The following is a 21,106-nucleotide window of genomic DNA, read 5'->3' as shown; positions in this document are numbered from 1 at the left end:
GGAAAATGTCGCTTTGGTGACTGGTGCAAAAGATGAAAGACGCAGCGTTTAGGAGTAAAACGCGCCGTGCTGACATAACAGAGCCAGCCTCGGATTCATGCTTCCCTTATCCTGGCAGCGGTCAGGTTCCCTTATCCTGGACAAATCTCAGTAGTAAAAATGCAGGGTCTGATTCATGCTTTCTGCGGTACAGGCTGCATTAATCAACAGCCAGGGTAACTTAATTTAATTGAAAAACGTACCTGTTTGACTCCGCCATCTATCATGTATATCATTGTGGTCTTAAATAACTTCTCTGCCTATTTTTCAAAAGAAAGGAAAAATGTTATTCAGTGGCTTTTAGGAGGGATCAGTCACAAGAACACGGTGACCTATACTGTAGCATACTCGGAACCGCCGGATCTGAAAAGTTCAATCTATCAAAATATAAAATTAATTAACTCAGAGAAGAAACCTGAAAACCACCCAAAATAAATACAATAATTAAATCTATGCAAGACTGGCTGCGAGGAAATTTTTACTGCAAAATTTACACCCTAAAATCAAACCCAAAATACAATGGCAGAATTCTATTCCTGTTTTTCAACATTTCACTGTCTCCAGAGAAAAAAAAGAACTGAACTCTAGCGCCACCTATTGGATATGGCAATCCTAAAAGTCAATATCGCCCCTTTAACGCGTCACATGACTTAGGATAAGAAGCCAAATTAGTAACTATTTGCAAACACGTGTTTCAGAGTGTGTGCCCCTCATCAGTGCATAGCAGGAAATATGATTTGGCTAGGTGAGAAGCTTCTAACTGGGAGTCTAAGGGGAAACGTGGAGAGTGCCAAGCCAGTGTAAGGAGACTTATAGACAATGCAATATTCATCCGGGGCTTTAAATAAGAAAATAGCCCCTTGAGAGAATAACAAAACCTGAACTCTAGCGTCCCCTAGTGGACATATATGGTATGTCAAATAGTGTCATTCAAATCTACAACTTGTCCCACAAGAAAAATAAATGTGTCTGTCCTCCTGAATCAGACAGTGGGTTTTTTTTTGTTACTGGGACTCTCTGTTGCTCTTTTCTATATGTGAATCTAGTTTTGTTAGCCAAGTGGGCATGGTCTTAAAGTCATCACTGTAGGAGTCTTCTTGAGGACCACACCCACTTGGATAAAAAAGAATAGATTTATATATAGAGAAGTGGGAACCAATTCTCAGGAATGGAGAGGCGCAGGCACAACAAAATAAACATTGCCAGATTCGGGAGAACTGCAGCATTTACACCAGGTGATCATTGCAATTAGACAATCATATAATGGCATGTGGATTGGAGATTGCTAATAAATTGTACAACATTTCACAAGTTACACATGCAAGTGGTCCAATTGGGCAGTCCGATAACTTGCAGGGAATTAACCCCTTAGTGACAGAGCCAATTTGGTACTTAATGACCGAGCCAATTTTTGCAATTCTGACCACTGTCACTTTATGAGGTTATAACTCTGGAACGCTTCAACGGATCCCGCTGATTCTGAGATAGTTTTTTCGTGACATATTGTACTTCATGTTAGTGGTAACATTTCTTCGATATTACTTGCGATTATTTATGAAAAAAACGGAAATATGGCGAAAATTTTTAAAATTTTGCAATTTTCAAACTTTGTATTTTTATGCCCTTAAATCAGAGAGATATGTCATGAAAAATAGTTAATAAATAACATTTCCCACATGTCTACTTTACATCAGCACAATTTTGGAAACAAAATTTTTTTTTGTTAGGGAGTTATAAGGGTTAAAAGTTGACCAGCAATTTCTCATTTTTACAACACCATTTTTTTTTAGGGACCACATCACATTTGAAGTCATTTTGAGGGGTCTATATGATAGAAAATAATGAAGTGTGACACCATTCTAAAAACTGCACCCCTCAAGGTTCTCAAAACCACATTCAAGAAGTTTATTAACCCTTTACGTGCTTCACAGGAACTGAAACAATGTGGAAGGAAAAAATGAACATTTAACTTTTTTTTGCAAACATCTTAATTCAGAACCATTTTTTTTATTTTCACAAGTGTAAAAACAGAAATGTAACCATAAATTTTGTTATGCAATTTCTCCTGAATACGCCAATACCCCATATGTGGGGGTAAACCACTGTTAGGGCGCACCGCAGAACTTAGAAGTGAAGGAGCGCCGTTTGACTTTTTCAATGCAGAATTGGCTGGAATTGAGATCGGACGCCATGTCACATTTAGAGAGCCCCTGATGTACCTAAACAGTGGAAACTCCCCACAAGTGACACCATTTTGGAAACTAGACCCCTTAAGGAACTTATCTAGATGTGTGGTGAGCACTTTGAACCCCCAAGTGCTTCACAGAAGTTTATAACGTAGAGCCGTGAAAATAAAAAATCGCTTTTGTTTACACAAAAATGATCTTTTCGCCCACAAATTCTTATTTTCACAAGGGTAACAGGAGAAATTAGACCACAAAAGTTGTTGAGCAATTTCTCCTGAGTACGCTGATACCCAATATGTGGGGGTAAACAACTGTTAGGGCGCACCGCAGAGCTTGGAAGAGAAGGAGTGCCGTTTTACTTTTTCAATGTAGAATTGGCTGGAATTGAGATTGGACGCCATGTCGCGTTTGGAGAGCCCCTGATGTGCCTAAACAGTGGAAACCCCCCACAAGTGACACCATTTTGGAAACTAGACCCCTTAAGGAACTTATCTAGATGTGTGGCGAGCACTTTGAACCCCCATGTGCTTCACAGAAGTTTATAACGTAGAGCCGTGAAAAAAAAAAATTGCATTTTTTCTACAAAAATGATCTTTTTGCCCACAAATTTTTATTTTCACAAGGGTAACAGGAGAAATTAGACCACTAAAGTTGTTGTGCAATTTCTCCTGAGTACGTCGATACCCAATATGTGGGGGTAAACCACTGTTTGGGCGCACCGCAGAGCTTGGAAGAGAAAGAGTGCCGTTTTACTTTTTCAATGTAGAATTGGCTGGAATTGAGATCGGACGCCATGTCGCGTTTGGAGAGCCCCTGATGTGCCTAAACAGTAGAAATCCCCCACAAGTGACCCCATTTTGGAAACTAGACCCCCCATGGAACTTATCTAGATGTGTGGTGAGAACCTTGAATGCCCAAGTGCTTCACAGAAGTTTATAATGCAGAGCCGTGAAAATAAAAAATATTTTTTTTTTCCACAAAAAAGATTTTTTAGCCACCAAATTTTTATTTTCACAAGGGTAACAAGAGAAATTGGACCCCAAAAGTTGTTGTCCAATTTGTCCTGAGTATGCTGGTACCCCATATGTGGGGGTAAACCACTGTTTGGGCGCACGGCAGAGCTCGGAAGGAAGGAGCGCCGTTTTGGAATGCAGACTTTGATAGAATGGTCTGCGGGTATTATGTTGCGTTTGCAGAGCCCCTGATGTACCTAACCAGTAGAAACCCCCCACAAGTGACCCCATTTTGGAAACTAGACCCCCCAAGGAACTTATCTAGATGTGTGGTGAGAACTTTGAATGCCCAAGTGCTTCACAGAAGTTTAGAATGCAGAGTCGTGAAAATAAAAAATATTATTTTTTTCCACAAAAAAGATATTGTAGCCCCCAAGTTTTTATTTTCACAAGGGTAACAGGAGAAATTGGACTGCAATAGTTGTTGTCCAATTTATCCCGAGTACGCTGATGCGCCATATGTGGGGGTAAACCACTGTTTGGGCGCACGGCAGAGCTCGGAAGGGAAGGAGCGCCTTTTTGGAATGCAGACTTTGATAGAATGGTCTGTGGGCATTATGTTGCGATTGCAGAGCCCCTGATGTACCTAAACTGTAGTAACCCCCCACAAGTGACCCCATTTTGGAAACTAGACCTCCCAAGGAACTTATCTAGATGTGTGGTGAGAACTTTGAATGCCCAAGTGCTTCACAGAAGTTTAGAATGCAGAGTCGTGAAAATAAAAAATATTATTTTTTTCACAAAAAAGATTTTGTAGCCCCCAAGTTTTTATTTTCACAAGGGTAACAAGAGAAATTGGACCCCAGAAGTTGTTGTCCAATTTATCCCGAGTACGCTGATGCCCCATATGTGGGGGTAACCCACTGTTTGGGCGCACGGCAGAGCTCAGAAGGGAGGGAGCACCATTTGACTTTTTGAGCGCAAAATTGGCTGTCGTATTTGGAGACCCCCTGATGTACCTAAACAGTGGAAACCCCCCAATTCTAGCTCCAACCCTAACCCCAACACACCCCTAACCCTAATCCCAACCTCATCCATAATCCTAATCACTAACCCTAACCATAATCACAACCCTTACCCCAAAACAACCCTAATGTCAACCCTAACCATAACCCTAATCAAAACCCTAAATCCAACACACCCCTAATCCTAATCTCAACCCTAACCTCAAACCTAACCCTAATCCCAATACACCCCTAATCACAACCCTAACCTTAACCCTAATCCCAAACCTAACCCTAATCCCAAGCGTAACCCTAATGCCAACCCTAACCCTAATACGAACCCTAATCCAAACCCTAACCCTAATCCCAGCTCTAACCCTAACTTTAGCCCCAACCCTAGCCCTAACTTTAGCCCCAACCCTAACCCTAGGGCTACTTTCACACTTGCGTCGTTTGGCATTCCATCGCAATCCGTCGTTTTGGACAAGAAACGGATCCTGCAAATGTGCCCGCAGGATGCGTTTTTTGCCCATAGACTTGTATTGCCGACGGATCGTGACGGATGGCCACACGTCGCGTCCGTCGTGCACTGGATCAATTGTGTTTTGGCGGAGCGTCGGCACAAAAAAAGTTCAATGAAACGTTTTTTTGTACGTCGCATCCGCCATTTCTGACCGCGCATGCGTGGCCGTAACTCCGCCCCCTCCTCCCCAGGACATAGATTGGGCAGCGGATGTGTTGAAAAACTACAGCTGCTGCCCACGTTGTGCACAATTTTCACAACGTGCGTCGGTATGTCGGGCCGACGCATTGCGACGGCCCCGTACCGACGTAAGTGTGAAAGAAGCCTAACCCTAAGTTTAGCCCCAACCCTAACCCTAAATTTAGCCCCAACCCTAACCCTAAATTTAGCCCCAACCCTAACCCTAAATTTAGCCCCAACCCTAGCCCTAACCCTAGCCCTACCCCTAACCTAACCCTACCCCTAACCCTACCCCTAACCCTAACCTAACCCTACCCCTAACCCTACCCCTAACCTAACCCTAACCCTAACCTAACCCTACCCCTAACCCTACCCCTAACCTAACCCTAACCCTACCCCTAACCCTACCCCTAACCCTACCCCTAACCCTAATTTTAGCCCCAACTGCTGTTCTCCTGCCGGCCGGCAGATGGAGACAGATGGCGGGCGCACTGGGCATGCGTCCGCCATGTTCTGCTGCCGGCGGCCAGGAGGAGCAGCAAGAGGATCCAGGGACCTAGGTGAGTATGCTAGGGTCCCCGAATCCCCCTAGTTCTCTGTCCTCTGATGTGCGATCACATCAGAGGACAGAGAATTACACTTTACTTTTTTTTTTTTTTTTTTGCGGTCGCCGGTAAACAGTTAATTACCGGCGATCGCAAAACAGGGGTCGGTAATACCGACCCCGATCGTGCTCTTTGGGGTCTCGGCTACCCCCAGCAGCCGAGACCCCAAAGATTTTCCCGGTGCCGGCCGGCGGGCACACTGCGCATGCGCCCGCCATTTTGAAGATGGCGGCGCCCACCGGGAGACACGAGGAGCATCGGGGGAGCTAGGTGAGTATTGGGGGGCCACCTGGGACCCCTTTTCTCTGTCCTCCGATGTGCGATCACATCGGAGGACAGAGAAATTAAAAAGAGATCGCTTTTTTTTTTTTTTTTTGCGATCGCCGGTAAACGGTTAATTACCGGCGATCGCAAATGCGGGGTGGGTTAAAAACCCCCCGAATCATGTTCTCTGGGGTCTCGGCTACCCTCGGCAGCCGAGACCCCGGAGAAAATCGGCCTCTGGGGGGCGCTATGGACTTTTTCCACAGCGCCGTTAATTAACGGCGCTGTGGTTTAAGTACCCTTAGCGGCCGCCGTTAAAAGGCGTATCGGCGGTCGCTAAGGGGTTAAAACATGAATTTCAGCACACTAAAGCCCTGTGCCATGGATAACAGTTGCTTACTTCTCGCTGCTCCATCCCGCAGTCTTTCAGGTTCTCTAGGTACATTCTCACTGACAGGTGCCCTTTACATATAATACAGTGTGGATGATATAGTGTATACTCACACTGTCATAGTCACCTCTCAGAAATGCCACGTTTGCCATCTAAAAAACAAAAAGAACAAATACAATCATTGATGCAGCAGAGCAAATATCAAATATCTATAACGTGCATACGTGCAACTAAAGTGACATGCAGCTTCAATCTAATATGTGTGCTCGATTCACCAGCTATCCTATCCTAAGGAGTTTGCACATTCTGTAATTTCAGTATACCTGTACTACAGTTTAACCAACTCCTTAGGATAGCTGATGCACCGGGCATACATATTAGATTGAAGCTGCATGTCACTTTAGTTGCACGTATGCACGTTATAGATATTTGGATCTGATATACAGATTTCTTTGCAACTAGGCTTGTGTGACCAAATGGTTAATTTACAGGGTAATCTTTGTATTCCGTATAACGTACATAATGGAGCTATGTGATATTATTGTTTATTGTTCAAATGAGATTTAATGGAATTCAGAATGATAATGGTAATTAAGCCCTTCTATTTATAAAGTAAAAAATCACATAGACTTGCTTACTGTCGACCGCAGCGTCCCCTATGTAACAACTTCTGCTTAAATTTGATTATGTAGATTTATTTAAAATTATAATGAATTTGGATTTTTAATGGCTCTCTGCTGTGATTTGTATGCTTCTTATTGCGTATGAAGGTCTCAACACATAGTTTTTTTATAAAATGTTACTTGTGCAGATAATTTGAAAAAAACAAACAAAACCAAAGCAATGACGTACCAGATCGTATGTGTAAATGATTGCCCGTTTGCTCTCACACTCGTGTGCCAGACGCAGAGTTTTGTGTAAAATCTCTTCTGCTTCTTCCATTTCACCTTTCATAACACTAAGCTAAGGTAGACAAAATAATTCAATGAAATTACCACGAAGTCTAAGACACCTCATTCCATTTTTTTTCCCAATTGTATTAATAATAAAAATTGGAAATCTTGACACTGGGGCTCTTACAGACTTTAGCATACTGTTATATCAGAAAATTCACAAATAAGTTGGCAGGAATAGACTCAACACCTATATTTTGTATTGAGGCATCTAATGAGCGTGTGCAAAAGTCATTGTGCAGGGAAGAGGGGATCTGTGACATCACTTAGGCCAAGTACAGTATTTGGTGAGCATTTTACCTCAATATTTATAAGCCAAAACCTGGAGTGGGTGATAAATGCAGAAGTGGTGCATATGTTTCTATTATACTTTTCCTCTAATTGTTCCACTCCTGGTTTTGTCTTACAAATATTGATATAAAATACTGACCAAATACTGCTAGTGTGAATGTGTCCTTATTGTGATTGCTGGGTCCTGTGATATGAGCTGTGTATAGAGCTGTTACTATCATTCTAAGCCTGCCTCTGATGATAATGAGCCAGCTGTTAACACGTCCTCAAAAGACAAGGAATCATGAGTCTAAAAAGCCCCAGCAGACAGTGAAAAGTGTAAGATTACTATTTTTTTTCATATAAATTGTGATAAGAAATAAAAAAAAATACATGTTACATAAAAACCTGACTTAAATGATAGGTTGTTTTCTGATGACACCTTCCCTTTAAGGCCATCTTTTGTGAAGGGAACTATGATGGAAGTTTTACATGCGACAGATTTTTGTCGCGGATTGTTTCACCCACTTGCCTGCTTCTATTATTTGCCAATTTTACCTACACAAATATGCAGCTAATCCGTCCTGTGGGGAATTACACAAATACAAGGAGAATCTACAGCAAAAGCCTCATGTACGATGCTTGTTACAGATTCACCATGAATTACTTTTCAAAGTATTTTATGACAGTTTTCTGATTGGTTTAGACAATTTTCTTCCTCGCATCTTACCTTGGCTTTCTTCAAATGATAAACAATATTTTCTTCTGCTAGTGTAAGTTCTTCATTCTTGTCTTCCTCAAGTTTAGAGAAGAGAGAAAACGCTGTAAATCAATGCAAATGGCAAAAGTTACTGTAATGCTAAAGTAACAGTAACGATACGTGGAACATGAAAACTCCAGGATGTCCTGATAATAAGTGACCTCACCAAAAAATCCTAAAGTATCAAAAATCCAGCGTTATACAAAGCTCAAATTTGCTTAAGGGCTCGCTCACACTTGTGATGTAATTGGATGAACACAATCCGATTAAAAAATCGGATAGCACTCAGTCCAATGTTATACTATGGGACAGCTCGCATCTGCGATTATTTTCTCATGCCGATTCAGCATGCTGCAAATGGCTTTGAGAATCGGATTGCATGCACCCATACAAGTCTATGGGTGCACGTGAGATATCGCGCTGCACTCGGATGTCATCTGAGTGCAGTTCAATTCCCACGGATGCCGGCAATGGAGAAGTTAATTTCTCTGTCTTCTGCACACCTGTGCTCCGATTCTCCCAGGTGAGGGGATCGGAGAACAGAGCACTGATACTCGGCTCACGTTCTCAGAAGGAGTCGAGGGTCATTAGCATATCGCATCGGATGCTCTTGTATTGGAGGCCATATGCTAGTGGGATGCCGGCCTAAGGTTCAGATGCATAGAAAGACCCAAATTACTTCCACTGAGCAACAGGAAGAAAACCTACAGGAAAGGGCGATCAGGTAAGAAAAAGTGGGGATGGGATCCAAGAGAGAGTTCAGTCCAGATACAGATTATTGGGCCGAGTTGACCGAGAGGCATCGAGGGATTTAACAGTGGCCATAGATCAGTAGAATTGTGGCTGATTGTGGGTGACATCCAGAGCTTGTACATTTCAATGAGGAAAGTGAAACGAGCCTGTCAGACACTGGCGGGAGCATAGATCTGCCATTGGGTGGTCTCCGGACATAGCAGATTATACCACTGGGCTGTTAGGCTATGTGCACATAGATTTTTTTTTATTTTCTCTGAATCCGTTTTTTTTTTTTTTTTGCAGTGCTTCCATTCGGTTGTCTCATCCCCCATACATACATCTTATATATTTGGGAACCAGGTCGTTTCCGGTCTGCATGTTTTTTTGCACAGTAGCAGCTCTATGCGGTGACTCGCACCATTTTTCCATCATGTTTCATCTGTGTCTGGTTATTGTCATGGCTTTATAATATTTTGTACTCTAAAGATTGTTTATATATTATATCTATCCAGTTTTGGTCGTCTTTTATGGTCACGTGAGTGCATGCTGCTCTGGAGGACATGACGCAGCCCTGTTATATTGTCACACGTAGGTGCATGCTGCTCTGGAGGACATGACGCAGCCCTGTTATATTGTCACACGTAGGTGCATGCTGCTCTGGAGGACATGACGCAGCCCTGTTATATTGTCACACGTAGGTGCATGCTGCTCTGGAGGACATGACGCAGCCGTGTTATATGGCCACATGTGGGTGCATGCTGCTCTGGAGGACATGACGCAGCCGTGTTATATGGTCACACGTGGGTGCATGCTGCTCTGGAGGACATGACGCAGCCGTGTTATATGGTCACACATGGGTGCATGCTGCTCTGGAGGACATGACGCAGCCCTGTTATATTGTCACACGTAGGTGCATGCTGCTCTGGAGGACATGACGCAGCCCTGTTATATTGTCACACATAGGTGCATGCTGCTCTGGAGGACATGACGCAGCCGTGTTATATGGCCACACGTGGCTGCATACTGCTCTGGAGGACATGACGCAGCCGTGTTATATGGCCACACGTGGCTGCATGCTGCTCTGGAGGACATGACACAGCAGTGTTATAAGGCCACATGTGGGTGCATGCTGCTCTGGAGGACATGACGCAGCCGTGTTATATGGTCACATGTGGGTGCATGCTGCTCTGGAGGACATGACGCAGCCCTGTTATATTGTCACACGTGGGTGCATGCTGCTCTGGAGGACATGACGCAGCCGTGTTATATGGTCACACATGGGTGCATGCTGCTCTGGAGGACATGACGCAGCCCTGTTATATTGTCACACGTAGGTGCATGCTGCTCTGGAGGACATGACGCAGCCCTGTTATATTGTCACACATAGGTGCATGCTGCTCTGGAGGACATGACGCAGCCGTGTTATATGGCCACACGTGGCTGCATACTGCTCTGGAGGACATGACGCAGCCGTGTTATATGGCCACACGTGGCTGCATGCTGCTCTGGAGGACATGACACAGCAGTGTTATATGGCCACATGTGGGTGCATGCTGCTCTGGAGGACATGACGCAGCCGTGTTATATGGTCACATGTGGGTGCATGCTGCTCTGGAGGACATGACGCAGCAGTGTTATATGGTCACACGTGGGTGCATGCTGCTCTGGAGGACATGACGCAGCCGTGTTATATGGCCACACGTGGCTGCATGCTGCTCTGGAGGACATGACGCAGCCGTGTTATATGGCCACATGTGGGTGCATGCTGCTCTGGAGGACATGACGCAGCCGTGTTATATGGTCACACGTGGGTGCATGCTGCTCTGGAGGACATGACGCAGCCGTGTTATATGGCCACACGTGGCTGCATACTGCTCTGGAGGACATGACGCAGCCGTGTTATATGGCCACACGTGGCTGCATGCTGCTCTGGAGGACATGACGCAGCCGTGTTATATGGCCACATGTGGGTGCATGCTGCTCTGGAGGACATGACGCAGCCCTGTTATATGGTCACATGTGGGTGCATGCTGCTCTGGAGGACATGACGCAGCAGTGTTATATGGTCACATGTGGGTGCATGCTGCTCTGGAGGACATGACGCAGCCGTGTTATATGGCCACACGTGGGTGCATGCTGCTCTGGAGGACATGACGCAGCCGTGTTATATGGTCACACGTGGGTGCATGCTGCTCTGGAGGACATGACGCAGCCGTGTTATATGGCCACACGTGGCTGCATACTGCTCTGGAGGACATGACGCAGCCGTGTTATATGGCCACACGTGGCTGCATGCTGCTCTGGAGGACATGACGCAGCAGTGTTATAAGGTCACACGTGGGTGCATGCTGCTCTGGAGGACATGACGCAGCCGTGTTATATGGTCACACGTGGGTGCATGCTGCTCTGGAGGACATGATGCAGCGTTATAAGGTCACATGTGGGTGCATGCTGCTCTGGAGGACATGACGCAGCAGTGTTATATGGCCACACGTGGGTGCATGCTGCTCTGGAGGACATGACGTAGCCGTGTTATATGGTCACACGTGGGTGCGTGCTGCTCTGGAGGACATGACGCAGCCGTGTTATATGGTCACACGTGGGTGCATGCTGCTCTGGAGGACATGACGCAGCCGTGTTATATGGCCACACGTGGCTGCATGCTGCTCTGGAGGACATGACGCAGCCGTGTTATATGGCCACACGTGGCTGCATGCTGCTCTGGAGGACATGACGCAGCCGTGTTATATGGCCACACGTGGCTGCATACTGCTCTGGAGGACATGACGCAGCCGTGTTATATGGCCACACGTGGCTGCATGCTGCTCTGGAGGACATGACGCAGCAGTGTTATAAGGTCACACGTGGGTGCATGCTGCTCTGGAGGACATGACGCAGCCGTGTTATATGGTCACACGTGGGTGCATGCTGCTCTGGAGGACATGATGCAGCAGTGTTATAAGGTCACATGTGGGTGCATGCTGCTCTGGAGGACATGACGCAGCAGTGTTATATGGCCACACGTGGGTGCATGCTGCTCTGGAGGACATGACGTAGCCGTGTTATATGGTCACACGTGGGTGCATGCTGCTCTGGAGGACATGACGCAGCCGTGTTATATGGTCACACGTGGGTGCATGCTGCTCTGGAGGACATGACGCAGCCGTGTTATATGGCCACACGTGGCTGCATACTGCTCTGGAGGACATGACGCAGCCGTGTTATATGGCCACACGTGGCTGCATGCTGCTCTGGAGGACATGACGCAGCCGTGTTATATGGCCACATGTGGGTGCATGCTGCTCTGGAGGACATGACGCAGCCGTGTTATATGGTCACATGTGGGTGCATGCTGCTCTGGAGGACATGACGCAGCCGTGTTATATGGTCACATGTGGGTGCATGCTGCTCTGGAGGACATGACGCAGCAGTGTTATATGGTCACACGTGGGTGCATGCTGCTCTGGAGGACATGACGCAGCCGTGTTATATGGCCACACGTGGCTGCATACTGCTCTGGAGGACATGACGCAGCCGTGTTATATGGCCACACGTGGCTGCATGCTGCTCTGGAGGACATGACGCAGCAGTGTTATAAGGCCACATGTGGGTGCATGCTGCTCTGGAGGACATGACGCAGCCGTGTTATATGGTCACATGTGGGTGCATGCTGCTCTGGAGGACATGACGCAGCCGTGTTACATGGTCACACATGGGTGCATGCTGCTCTGGAGGACATGACGCAGCCGTGTTACATGGTCACACATGGGTGCATGCTGCTCTGGAGGACATGACGCAGCCGTGTTATATGGCCACATGTGGGTGCATGCTGCTCTGGAGGACATGACGCAGCCGTGTTATATGGTCACATGTGGGTGCATGCTGCTCTGGAGGACATGACGCAGCCGTGTTATATGGCCACACGTGGGTGCATGCTGCTCTGGAGGACATGACGCCGCCGTGTTTATGGTCACCTGTGTTATGGTGGGGCCTCACCTGCTGCGCTCAGGAGGATGAAGGGAGGACGGGAGCTGCTCTTGTACGACCCATCCCGCCGCCATGAGTGCAGCACACGTGACACACTGGGGACCCCCGGCCGAGGACCAGCAGGAGCTGACCATGCGGTCCGCCATGCTGCCCCCCGAGCACTCAGCCTGTGCACACCGCCAGCACACACCCGCCACACTGCCCTCACATACATCGTCCTGACTGTCATGTGACGCTGTCAATCATCACGTGACAGAAGGCGGCCAATGAAATCAATCCATGACGAGTTTTATAAGCGCCCGGGTACAGTGAGGAAGTACTGGAAGAGCAGCGCTGGATGGACTCTTCTGCCCTCTGCAGGTCAGAGCATAAAGTGGCGTAGTAATAAGCTATACAGTTCCTAGAATAGCATTTATTGCCTGCCACCTGGTGGACAGATGTGCTAACTGACGCTCACAGCCGAGCCGTATTCTCTCAGGCTTTTAAGTAAAAGTGATATACTAAAGAACTTCAAATCCCGAGATCCCTTGCGGTTCTGCAGGTCACATGACATGATGGCTTACCATACATGAAGTTCACGTGTCCTGAGCTCAGGTATTGCATAGGTCATAGGGTGAATGAACTACAACTCCCAGGGGGCACTGCAGACTGTTGGCAGAGCAAGAGAGAGCCAGTGTGTGTGAGATAGGGTAGAGGACGAGGAAAGGTGTATGATAGGGCTCTGCAATCTGTCCTGGGACTATAACTCCCAGCATGTGTTAGGTTCTAGGGGCTGCTGGGGGTTTAGTGTTACAATGAGTGATGAGGCCCACTAATGGGAAGAGGCAGCAGGTGGGAGGTTTGTAGGGATCCGATTAGTGGCCCCGGACTACCAACATCGCCGAAGGACCGGGGCCCTGCAAATGTCATCATCTTTATTCAGGATTTATGGTTCCCAGGTTTTTGACCCTCATCAATCGCACTAGTTATGTCATACAGGAAACTGGTGGGCATCCGCAGTGCTCTGGCTGGTTGGCATCCGCAGTGCTCTGGCTGGTTGGCATCCGCAGTGCTCTGGCTGGTTGGCATCCGCAGTGCTCTGGCTGGTTGGCATCCGCAGTGCTCTGGCTGGTTGGCATCCGCAGTGCTCTGGCTGGTTGGCATCCGCAGTGTTCTGGCTGGTTGGCATCCGCAGTGCTCTGGCTGGTGGGCATCCACAGTGTTCTGGCTGGTGGGCATCCGCAGTGCTCTGGCTGGTGGGCATCCGCAGTGCTCTGGCTGGTGGGCATCCGCAGTGCTCTGGCTGGTGGGCATCCGCAGTGCTCTGGCTGGTGGGCATCCGCAGTGCTCTGGCTGGTGGGCATCCGCAGTGTTCTGGCTGGTGGGCATCCGAAGTGCTCTGGCTGGTGGGCATCCGCAGTGTTCTGGCTGGTGGGCATCCGCAGTGCTCTGGCTGGTGGGCATCCGCAGTGCTCTGGCTGGTGGGCATCCGCAGTGTTCTGGCTGGTGGGCATCCGCAGTGCTCTGGCTGGTTGGCATCCGCAGTGTTCTGGCTGGTGGCGGACACAGCAGCCGCCCTGAAGGATTACTCACATTTCCCTTAATGTGCCCCTGTCATCAGGATTGTGCTCAGTAACCTCCAGACAGTGTCAGGGCGGCGCCGTTATACTGATTAACATGATACCTGGGGATGAAATCCGTCTTGTGGTTGTTGTTTAATCTTTATTTTCACTTACTGATATGATCGTGCCCCGGGGGCGGCCTGTGATGGTGAGGGGTCTTCATGTGCTGCTCTGATTCATACTGATGGCTTCTGTCACTGATCCCTCACTGATAGCAGATCTGTCCATATTTTTCTGCGGCGATCTCCTATGCCCGACACTTTCACAGATCCAATCCTTAAGACCCTTCTTTTCCCATCCCCTTTATATAATATTGTTTTTGCTCTTATCTGTGTCTTTTTTAGTTATTTCATCTTTTTTGTAACATAGTAAGCATTTTTGTATATCAAATAAAAAATGTAATACGTTTGTTCCTTGCGTTCAAACGTACCCGCAACCTTTAAAAGGAAAAGTATAGCCTGGTTTGTTACCCTGTATATGCCAGAGTGCAAGAAGAGAACCTATCGGGTGCTTGGGAAAGCTGGGTGTGCGTGTATACTAAGTGCTACCCAGGGCAGGCTTCTCACTGGCCTATCAAAATGGCAAAGGGTGGCAGCAAGAAGTGTAGGGTGCGCGTATCTCTTAGCCTATTGTGATAGGTGAGTGACAAGCAGAGACCCCTGAGCAGTTTTATGACAGCGAGTGGGCGATGTTCATGACACCAGTCATTTATCTATAGGTGGCAACACAAGAACAACTTATATTTTTGTGGACTGAGTGTGACATCTAACTACTGAAGAACATTTACCACCTCTTACTCCGTAGACTTTTCAATGAGATTGGCAGGAAGAGCGGGCCAGTATTGGTAACTCAGGCCCATAGCGCATCACCGGTGCCAGTCCTAGAGCCCCCGGCTATTAGTGTTCTCCAACCTCTCGACTTTCCTGCCTAAAACAGTGTTCTTGTACCTTTCTATTACTGTGGCAATTTTTTTGTGATGATTCAGGTGTTTTTCTAGAAAATGTTTTTTTTTTTTTAATAAGACTTGTTAGGTTATCGTTTGGAATTTAATATCATTTTGTTCCAGTGAAGACAAAAACCCCATGAGCCAATTGCTGATTGCCCCATATTAGGGGGGGGGGATTTCTTTCCTACTCCACATACAGAAATCAGACTACTTTCCCTGGCTCAATGCCCCATCACAGAATCTAGTGACGATAACTGGTAATATTATTATGACCCTGAGTCACTTTTCATGAACAAGCCGCGAGTCAGATAGTCAAGGTGTCAAAAGTCAGGAGGGTACGTCATAAATAGAAGGAAGAGACAAAGGCATAGTCAGGTAATGGTCCAAGGTCAAAATACCAGAAGGATAGCAGATCATAGCAAAGGGGTTAATTTAAAACAGACAGCTCAGCAATCCCATGCACCAGATTGGATGATTGACCTGTCAATCAAAGTCCTGACAGTTTCAGCATGCCCCTGTACCAGATTGGACAGCTAGCCCCCAGGCTTCCCAGGAGATTTTAGATGGAAGGTCTCTCCTTAGAGACGGGGTTCTCTAAGTCAGGACCAGATTTGCTTAACTCTGTCCTGTCGGTACATAGGATTTGTGACTGAGTCGCCTGCATCCCCGGGGTAGCCTAATCTATATCACTACACATCTGTCCGCAGCTCATATTATAGAAAATGTCTTTTATTGTAGTTGTTTCCCTTTATGTCTAGGATTGCAGCGGCCGCCGTATTCTGCGAGCTGTGATGTTCCCGTGGACTCATGTTCCGAAGACATGGACTTTACCTTGCCATCGGCAGTAGAAGAGCTTCTACGCGAAATAAAACGCCTTTACCGAGAGACCTCCCAAAGTAAGAACACCATGCTTTTCTACTGAAATCCTGTCATTTTGGTGCTATTGTCCGTGATATAATCCCAGAACCAGAATGCTCTCAATAACCCCTTCAGGGCTCAGGCAGTTTTGATTTTATGGGTGCAAATCATTGTTTATTACTTACCTAGCTATTCAAATCAAAAGGAGGCGGATGTGTGGTAACCTGCGGCGGCCGTTCTCAGAAGACCGAGCAGCTCCGCAAGTGAATATTTCCGGCTGACACCGAAAACAGCTGATCCACAGGAGTGCCGGATGTCTGACCCCGGCCGATCAGACGTTGATTACCTATCCTAACGATATGCCATCAGTGCTAAACTAGAGGACAACCTCTATAACTCCGACCTCTGGAGGTTCAGCTAAATATCACTGTTTCCGTAACTCCAATACAAAGGTTTCGGCTGTTCGCATTACCCCACCACCTGTGGTCACAGCCTGGATGGAGTTATTTCTATTACACCCATGAGAAGCTGGAATGGGAATAACCCTTTAAAGGGGTTGTCCAGCTTTTTTGAGTCCTTTTTTAAGACTTAAAAGCATGTATCTGGGGATAAAAATCACTGCAGGTTTTGCAGCATATACCTCCTAAAGCTGCCGTGTATATCTGGCTGCAGAGTGAGTTACCAGGGTCGTCCTGCTTATCTGTATTTTATCAGACGTGTTGGGGACATGACATGGCACTTACTGTTATACAGGTATGGCCGGTTCTCCTCCTGCTCCTGTTGGTGCCGCTTTCCTCATAGATTGTACGGACAGGAGAGCTGTGCAATGTGACCAGACTTGTCCATCAGTCTTCACCAATAGAAAAGGAGTTTTCCCATGTAAGATTGGGCAGGTCTGGCCACGTGCTCCTCTAAAGCTCCATACCGGTAACTGCTGGTCACTCATGTAATGATATGCGCCTTATGCGACATTTATATACGTAGCTCCAACATAGTCAGTGTGCATGTTCATTTTGACAGAGAGAATGGAATAAAACATTGCTAGATACCCCTGTTGAAATCCAGCATTGACTAACCTAATTTCAGGGGGTAATCGGACTGCCCCAGTGCACATGGTGCCGATCCTATACTATGTATTCGGTGTGGAAGCGTTGTTCTGCCTGTCAGGAGCGCACCGATCCACTGCTTCCCAGGGACTGATAACGGGCAACAACCTGCACACAACAGAATTCGAATTCCTTCCATTTTTGAGAACAGAGAGGATTTTTAATAAGATTTTATAGTTACTTGTTTTTACAAGCACAAAAAAAAAAAAATCTTTAACTCCATTAATGACCGGGCTATTTTCCTTTTTCTCTTTTTTTTTTCCAGCCGTTGACGGCTTGTTTTTTGCCGGACAAATTGTACTTTTTTACTTCGTTTTATCATATAATACACTGGAAAGTGGAGAAAAAAATTCCAAGTGCGTTGAAAGTGCAAAAAAAGTGCAATTCTACAAATGTTATTTTATTTACCATGTTGAAACTGACCTGGCAGTATTATTCTCCAAGTCTGTATAACTATGCAGATTCCAAACATGTGTAGTGTTTTTTTGTTTTGTTTTTGTTTTTGTTTAAATGGTGAAAAAATGTGTTCGAAATTTTGAAGAAAAAAAAAAACAAAGCGCGCACAGGGTATGAGCAGAATCTACCACTTTAGAAAAGTTGGGAGTTCTCATACCCTGGATGAAGATGAAGATCCAGTATACTGACCGAAGTATCTACAGTATTATTGGATTGCTATTACTCAATAAATCCCTATTTCTCTGATCGCCCAAGACGGCACCACGGAGAGAGGGGATCCGCCCACCAAGGACAGGAAACCTACGGATAAAAAGGCGGTACCACTCTCCTGCATCAGTTGGTTTCCTGTCCTTGATGGGAGACCTACGGACTTACCAGTCAGCGTTGGAATTCCGGGGCCAACCAGTCCGATTCAGGCAGCTGGGGTCCCTCTGCCTCGGCTGGGGTGGTGACCCGAGGCACCACCGCTGGGGGCTAGTAGGCCTCAAGGGTGCGTGGAGGAGGTGACAAGGAGTTCGCGGTCACCTCCTCAGGTAAGATGCAGCAGCGGCAACATCCAGGGGGGTCCCTCTGTGGTTGCGGGAGGTGCGGCGTGGCCCTCCCCTAGCACGCGTCAGCCTGCACACTGCAACGCCATCGGGCTTGCAGAGCCGCGCAATAAGGGTCTGCATAGGACCAGGGGTGCCGGTCAGCAGCGCCATATCTGTACTCCGGGCGCCATCTTGGAAAGTCGGCGCATGCCCGGAGCTGCGCTGGTCTCGCGAGACGCCGGGGTGCTGTGGAAGCAACTGCGCAGGCGTCGGCGTTCGGCGCTCCTCGCCGTAGTCTGGACGCTCCATAGATCCCGACATGACGCTTAGGCATTTCTACAAGACGCAGGAGTGTCTGCGCAGGCGCCGGCGTTTCAGCGCTCCTCGTGCCGGCCGGGCGCTACTGCGCAGGCGCCGGAGAAAGGAAAAAAAAATATATATATATATATATATATATATATATATATATATATATAAAAAGGGGAGCGGCGGGAAAGTTTAAATGGGAGGATTTACTTCCCCCCCCCCCCCCCCCAGTGGCTCTGCAGTATATTGGCAGGAGCCTCAGGAGCAGTCGTGTCAGCGACAGTGTTTTTGCGCAGACCAGCAGCAGCAGTATGAGCGACCCGGCATCTCCCTTGCCTGAATCACCTCCACCTATAGCATCGCCGCAGCAGCAAAAAAGGCGACAGCAGAAAGGTTACCAGGACACCAGCAAAGGATGCCAAAGGTCTCAACACAGCAAGGAGTCCAGCACGGCGTCGGGGAAAAAGCCAGAGGCTGAGAATTCCCAATCGGTATTTATGGGTCCTGGAGGTGGTAAGTTGATCTTCGTGAAAGTTAGAGACAGTAAGATTATTATTTGTCTCTTTTAGGGGAGGAAAAGCGTAGGTAAAACCAAGCACAAAGTCTGTGCCATCTGTAAAGAGGATCTTCCACTCGCCTGGGAAAAGCAGCTATGTAATTCCTGCATGCAGCAGACGGTATCAGAAAGCCTGCCCGGGTTTGCAACAGATCTTAAAAACCTGATTAAAGAGCAGGTGGAAGACACCTTTAAATCCCTTAAAAGGGGAAAAAAACGGAGAAGGACCAGACACAGGTCCTCGTCCCCAGTCTCTAAGTCTGACAGCGATAGTGCGAGTTCGGTATCCTCCGACTCCTCCTCCGCATCTTCGTCATCCACTTCTTCTTCAGGAGGTCACAATTGTTTCCCATTAGAGGACACTGATGGCCTCATAAAGGCAGTGAGGAGTACTATGGGGTTAGTAGACTCCCACCCTAAAAAATCAGCACAAGACATTATGTTTGGGGGCTTAGAACAAAAAAAGAGAAGAGCTTTTCCGCTTAATGAAGCAATTGCAGCGTTAATCAAAAAGGAATGGAAAAAACCCATGAAAAAGACTCTCCTAACTCCCAAAAGGAAATACCCCTTTGAGGATGAATCCTGCTCCTTTTGGGAAAAAGCCCCCAAATTAGATGTAGCAATAGCGAAAGCATCAAAGAAATTTGCTCTCCCGTTTGAGGACATGGGGGTCCTAAAAGACCCTATGGACAAGAAGGCGGATGCCTTCCTCAAGGGCTCTTGGGAGTCAGCGGGAGGAGGCCTGAAACCGGCAGTGGCAGCAGCATGCACATCTCGCTCCCTAATAATCTGGTTGAATCAACTAGAGGGTCAATTAAAGGGGAAAACTTCCCGAGACTTGATGCTGAAGACATTACCCGTAATAAGGGGAGCTGCGGCCTTTCTGGCTGACGCCTCGGCAGACTCTATAAGATTAGCTGCCAGGTCGGCAGTATTTGCTAATGCGGCCAGGCGTGCCCTCTGGCTTAAGAATTGGCCTGGCGATCTACAAACAAAAACAAAATTGTGTACTATCCCCTGCGAAGGGGAGTTTTTGTTCGGTTCCACATTAGATGATATCTTGGAAAAAGCAGGGGACAAGAAAAAGTCCTTTCCCTCTCTAGGTCTCCCCTCTTACCGGAAGCCCTTTCGGAACAAGAGGTTTTTCCGTAAGAACCCTGGGAGAGGCCAGGGAAAGTGGGAGGATAAGAGGAACAAGAACAAGGGGTTCATATTTAACAAAAACCCCAGCGATACCAAGAAGCCTTCTCAATGAAGGTTCGCCCCAGGTGGGAGGGAGATTATCTCTCTTTCTCCCAGCCTGGAAAAAGATTACCTCCAGTCAATGGATTCTAAACATCATAGAATCAGGTCTGAGGCTGACATTCAAAAAATGCCCCCGTCCCTCTTTTACGATGACATCTATAAGATCTTCGTCAGAAGAACAGCTGGCACTGGAAAACGAGGTCATCGGGCTAGTAAAAAAGGGAGTACTCCTGGAGGTTCCCCCACAAGAAAGAGGGCAAGGGTACTATTCCCCTCTATTCCTGAGGAAGAAACCAGACGGTTCCTTCAGGACCATTATAAATCTAAAAAAACTAAACGATTACTTGGAGGTTCAAGCATTCAAGATGGAAACGATAAAATCATCTATCAAAATGTTGTTTCCCCAATGCTTCATGGTGGTCCTGGACCTAAAGGACGCATATTATCACGTCCCAATACACAAGGATCACCAGAGGTTCCTCAGGATGGCAGTTCACATCAGTGGAGTCCTAAATCACTTCCAATTTTCAGCTCTACCATTTGGCCTTGCCATAGCCCCGAGGGTTTTCACAAAGCTGATAGCAGAGGTAATGGCTCACCTCAGGGAAGAAAATACCCTAATCGTTCCATATCTGGACGATTTCTTGGTGAT

General features: G+C 47.1%; 2 protein-coding genes across 3 annotated transcripts in view; one reads left to right on the top strand and one right to left on the bottom strand.

The window, feature by feature from the left end:
* Window positions 1–13,096, bottom strand: part of LOC138670156 (tetratricopeptide repeat protein 19, mitochondrial-like) — a 70,153-nt gene extending 57,057 nt beyond the window's left edge. For both annotated transcript variants that reach the window (XM_069757233.1, XM_069757232.1), the window contains exons 1-5: window positions 12,860–13,096; window positions 8,099–8,190; window positions 6,998–7,108; window positions 6,259–6,297; window positions 243–299 (exon numbers count right to left, since the gene is read on the bottom strand). In XM_069757233.1, the coding sequence (XP_069613334.1) occupies window positions 243–299; window positions 6,259–6,297; window positions 6,998–7,108; window positions 8,099–8,190; window positions 12,860–13,079 (519 nt within the window). In that variant the 5' untranslated portion in view covers window positions 13,080–13,096. The remainder of the gene's footprint in view (window positions 1–242; window positions 300–6,258; window positions 6,298–6,997; window positions 7,109–8,098; window positions 8,191–12,859) is intronic.
* Window positions 13,097–13,101: 5 nt separating this feature from the next.
* The window catches only part of LOC138670157 (zinc finger SWIM domain-containing protein 7-like), a 112,698-nt gene continuing 104,693 nt past the window's right edge, over window positions 13,102–21,106 (top strand). Inside the window, exons 1-2 of the mRNA XM_069757234.1 lie at window positions 13,102–13,210; window positions 16,156–16,293. Coding sequence (XP_069613335.1) covers window positions 13,117–13,210; window positions 16,156–16,293 — 232 coding nt within the window. The 5' untranslated portion in view covers window positions 13,102–13,116. The remainder of the gene's footprint in view (window positions 13,211–16,155; window positions 16,294–21,106) is intronic.

Source organism: Ranitomeya imitator, chromosome 3, assembly GCF_032444005.1.
Source record: "Ranitomeya imitator isolate aRanImi1 chromosome 3, aRanImi1.pri, whole genome shotgun sequence".
Lineage (NCBI taxonomy): Eukaryota > Metazoa > Chordata > Amphibia > Anura > Dendrobatidae > Ranitomeya > Ranitomeya imitator.
The sequence above is the reverse complement of the archived record's forward strand: the minus strand, read 5'-3'. Positions and strand labels throughout refer to the sequence as shown.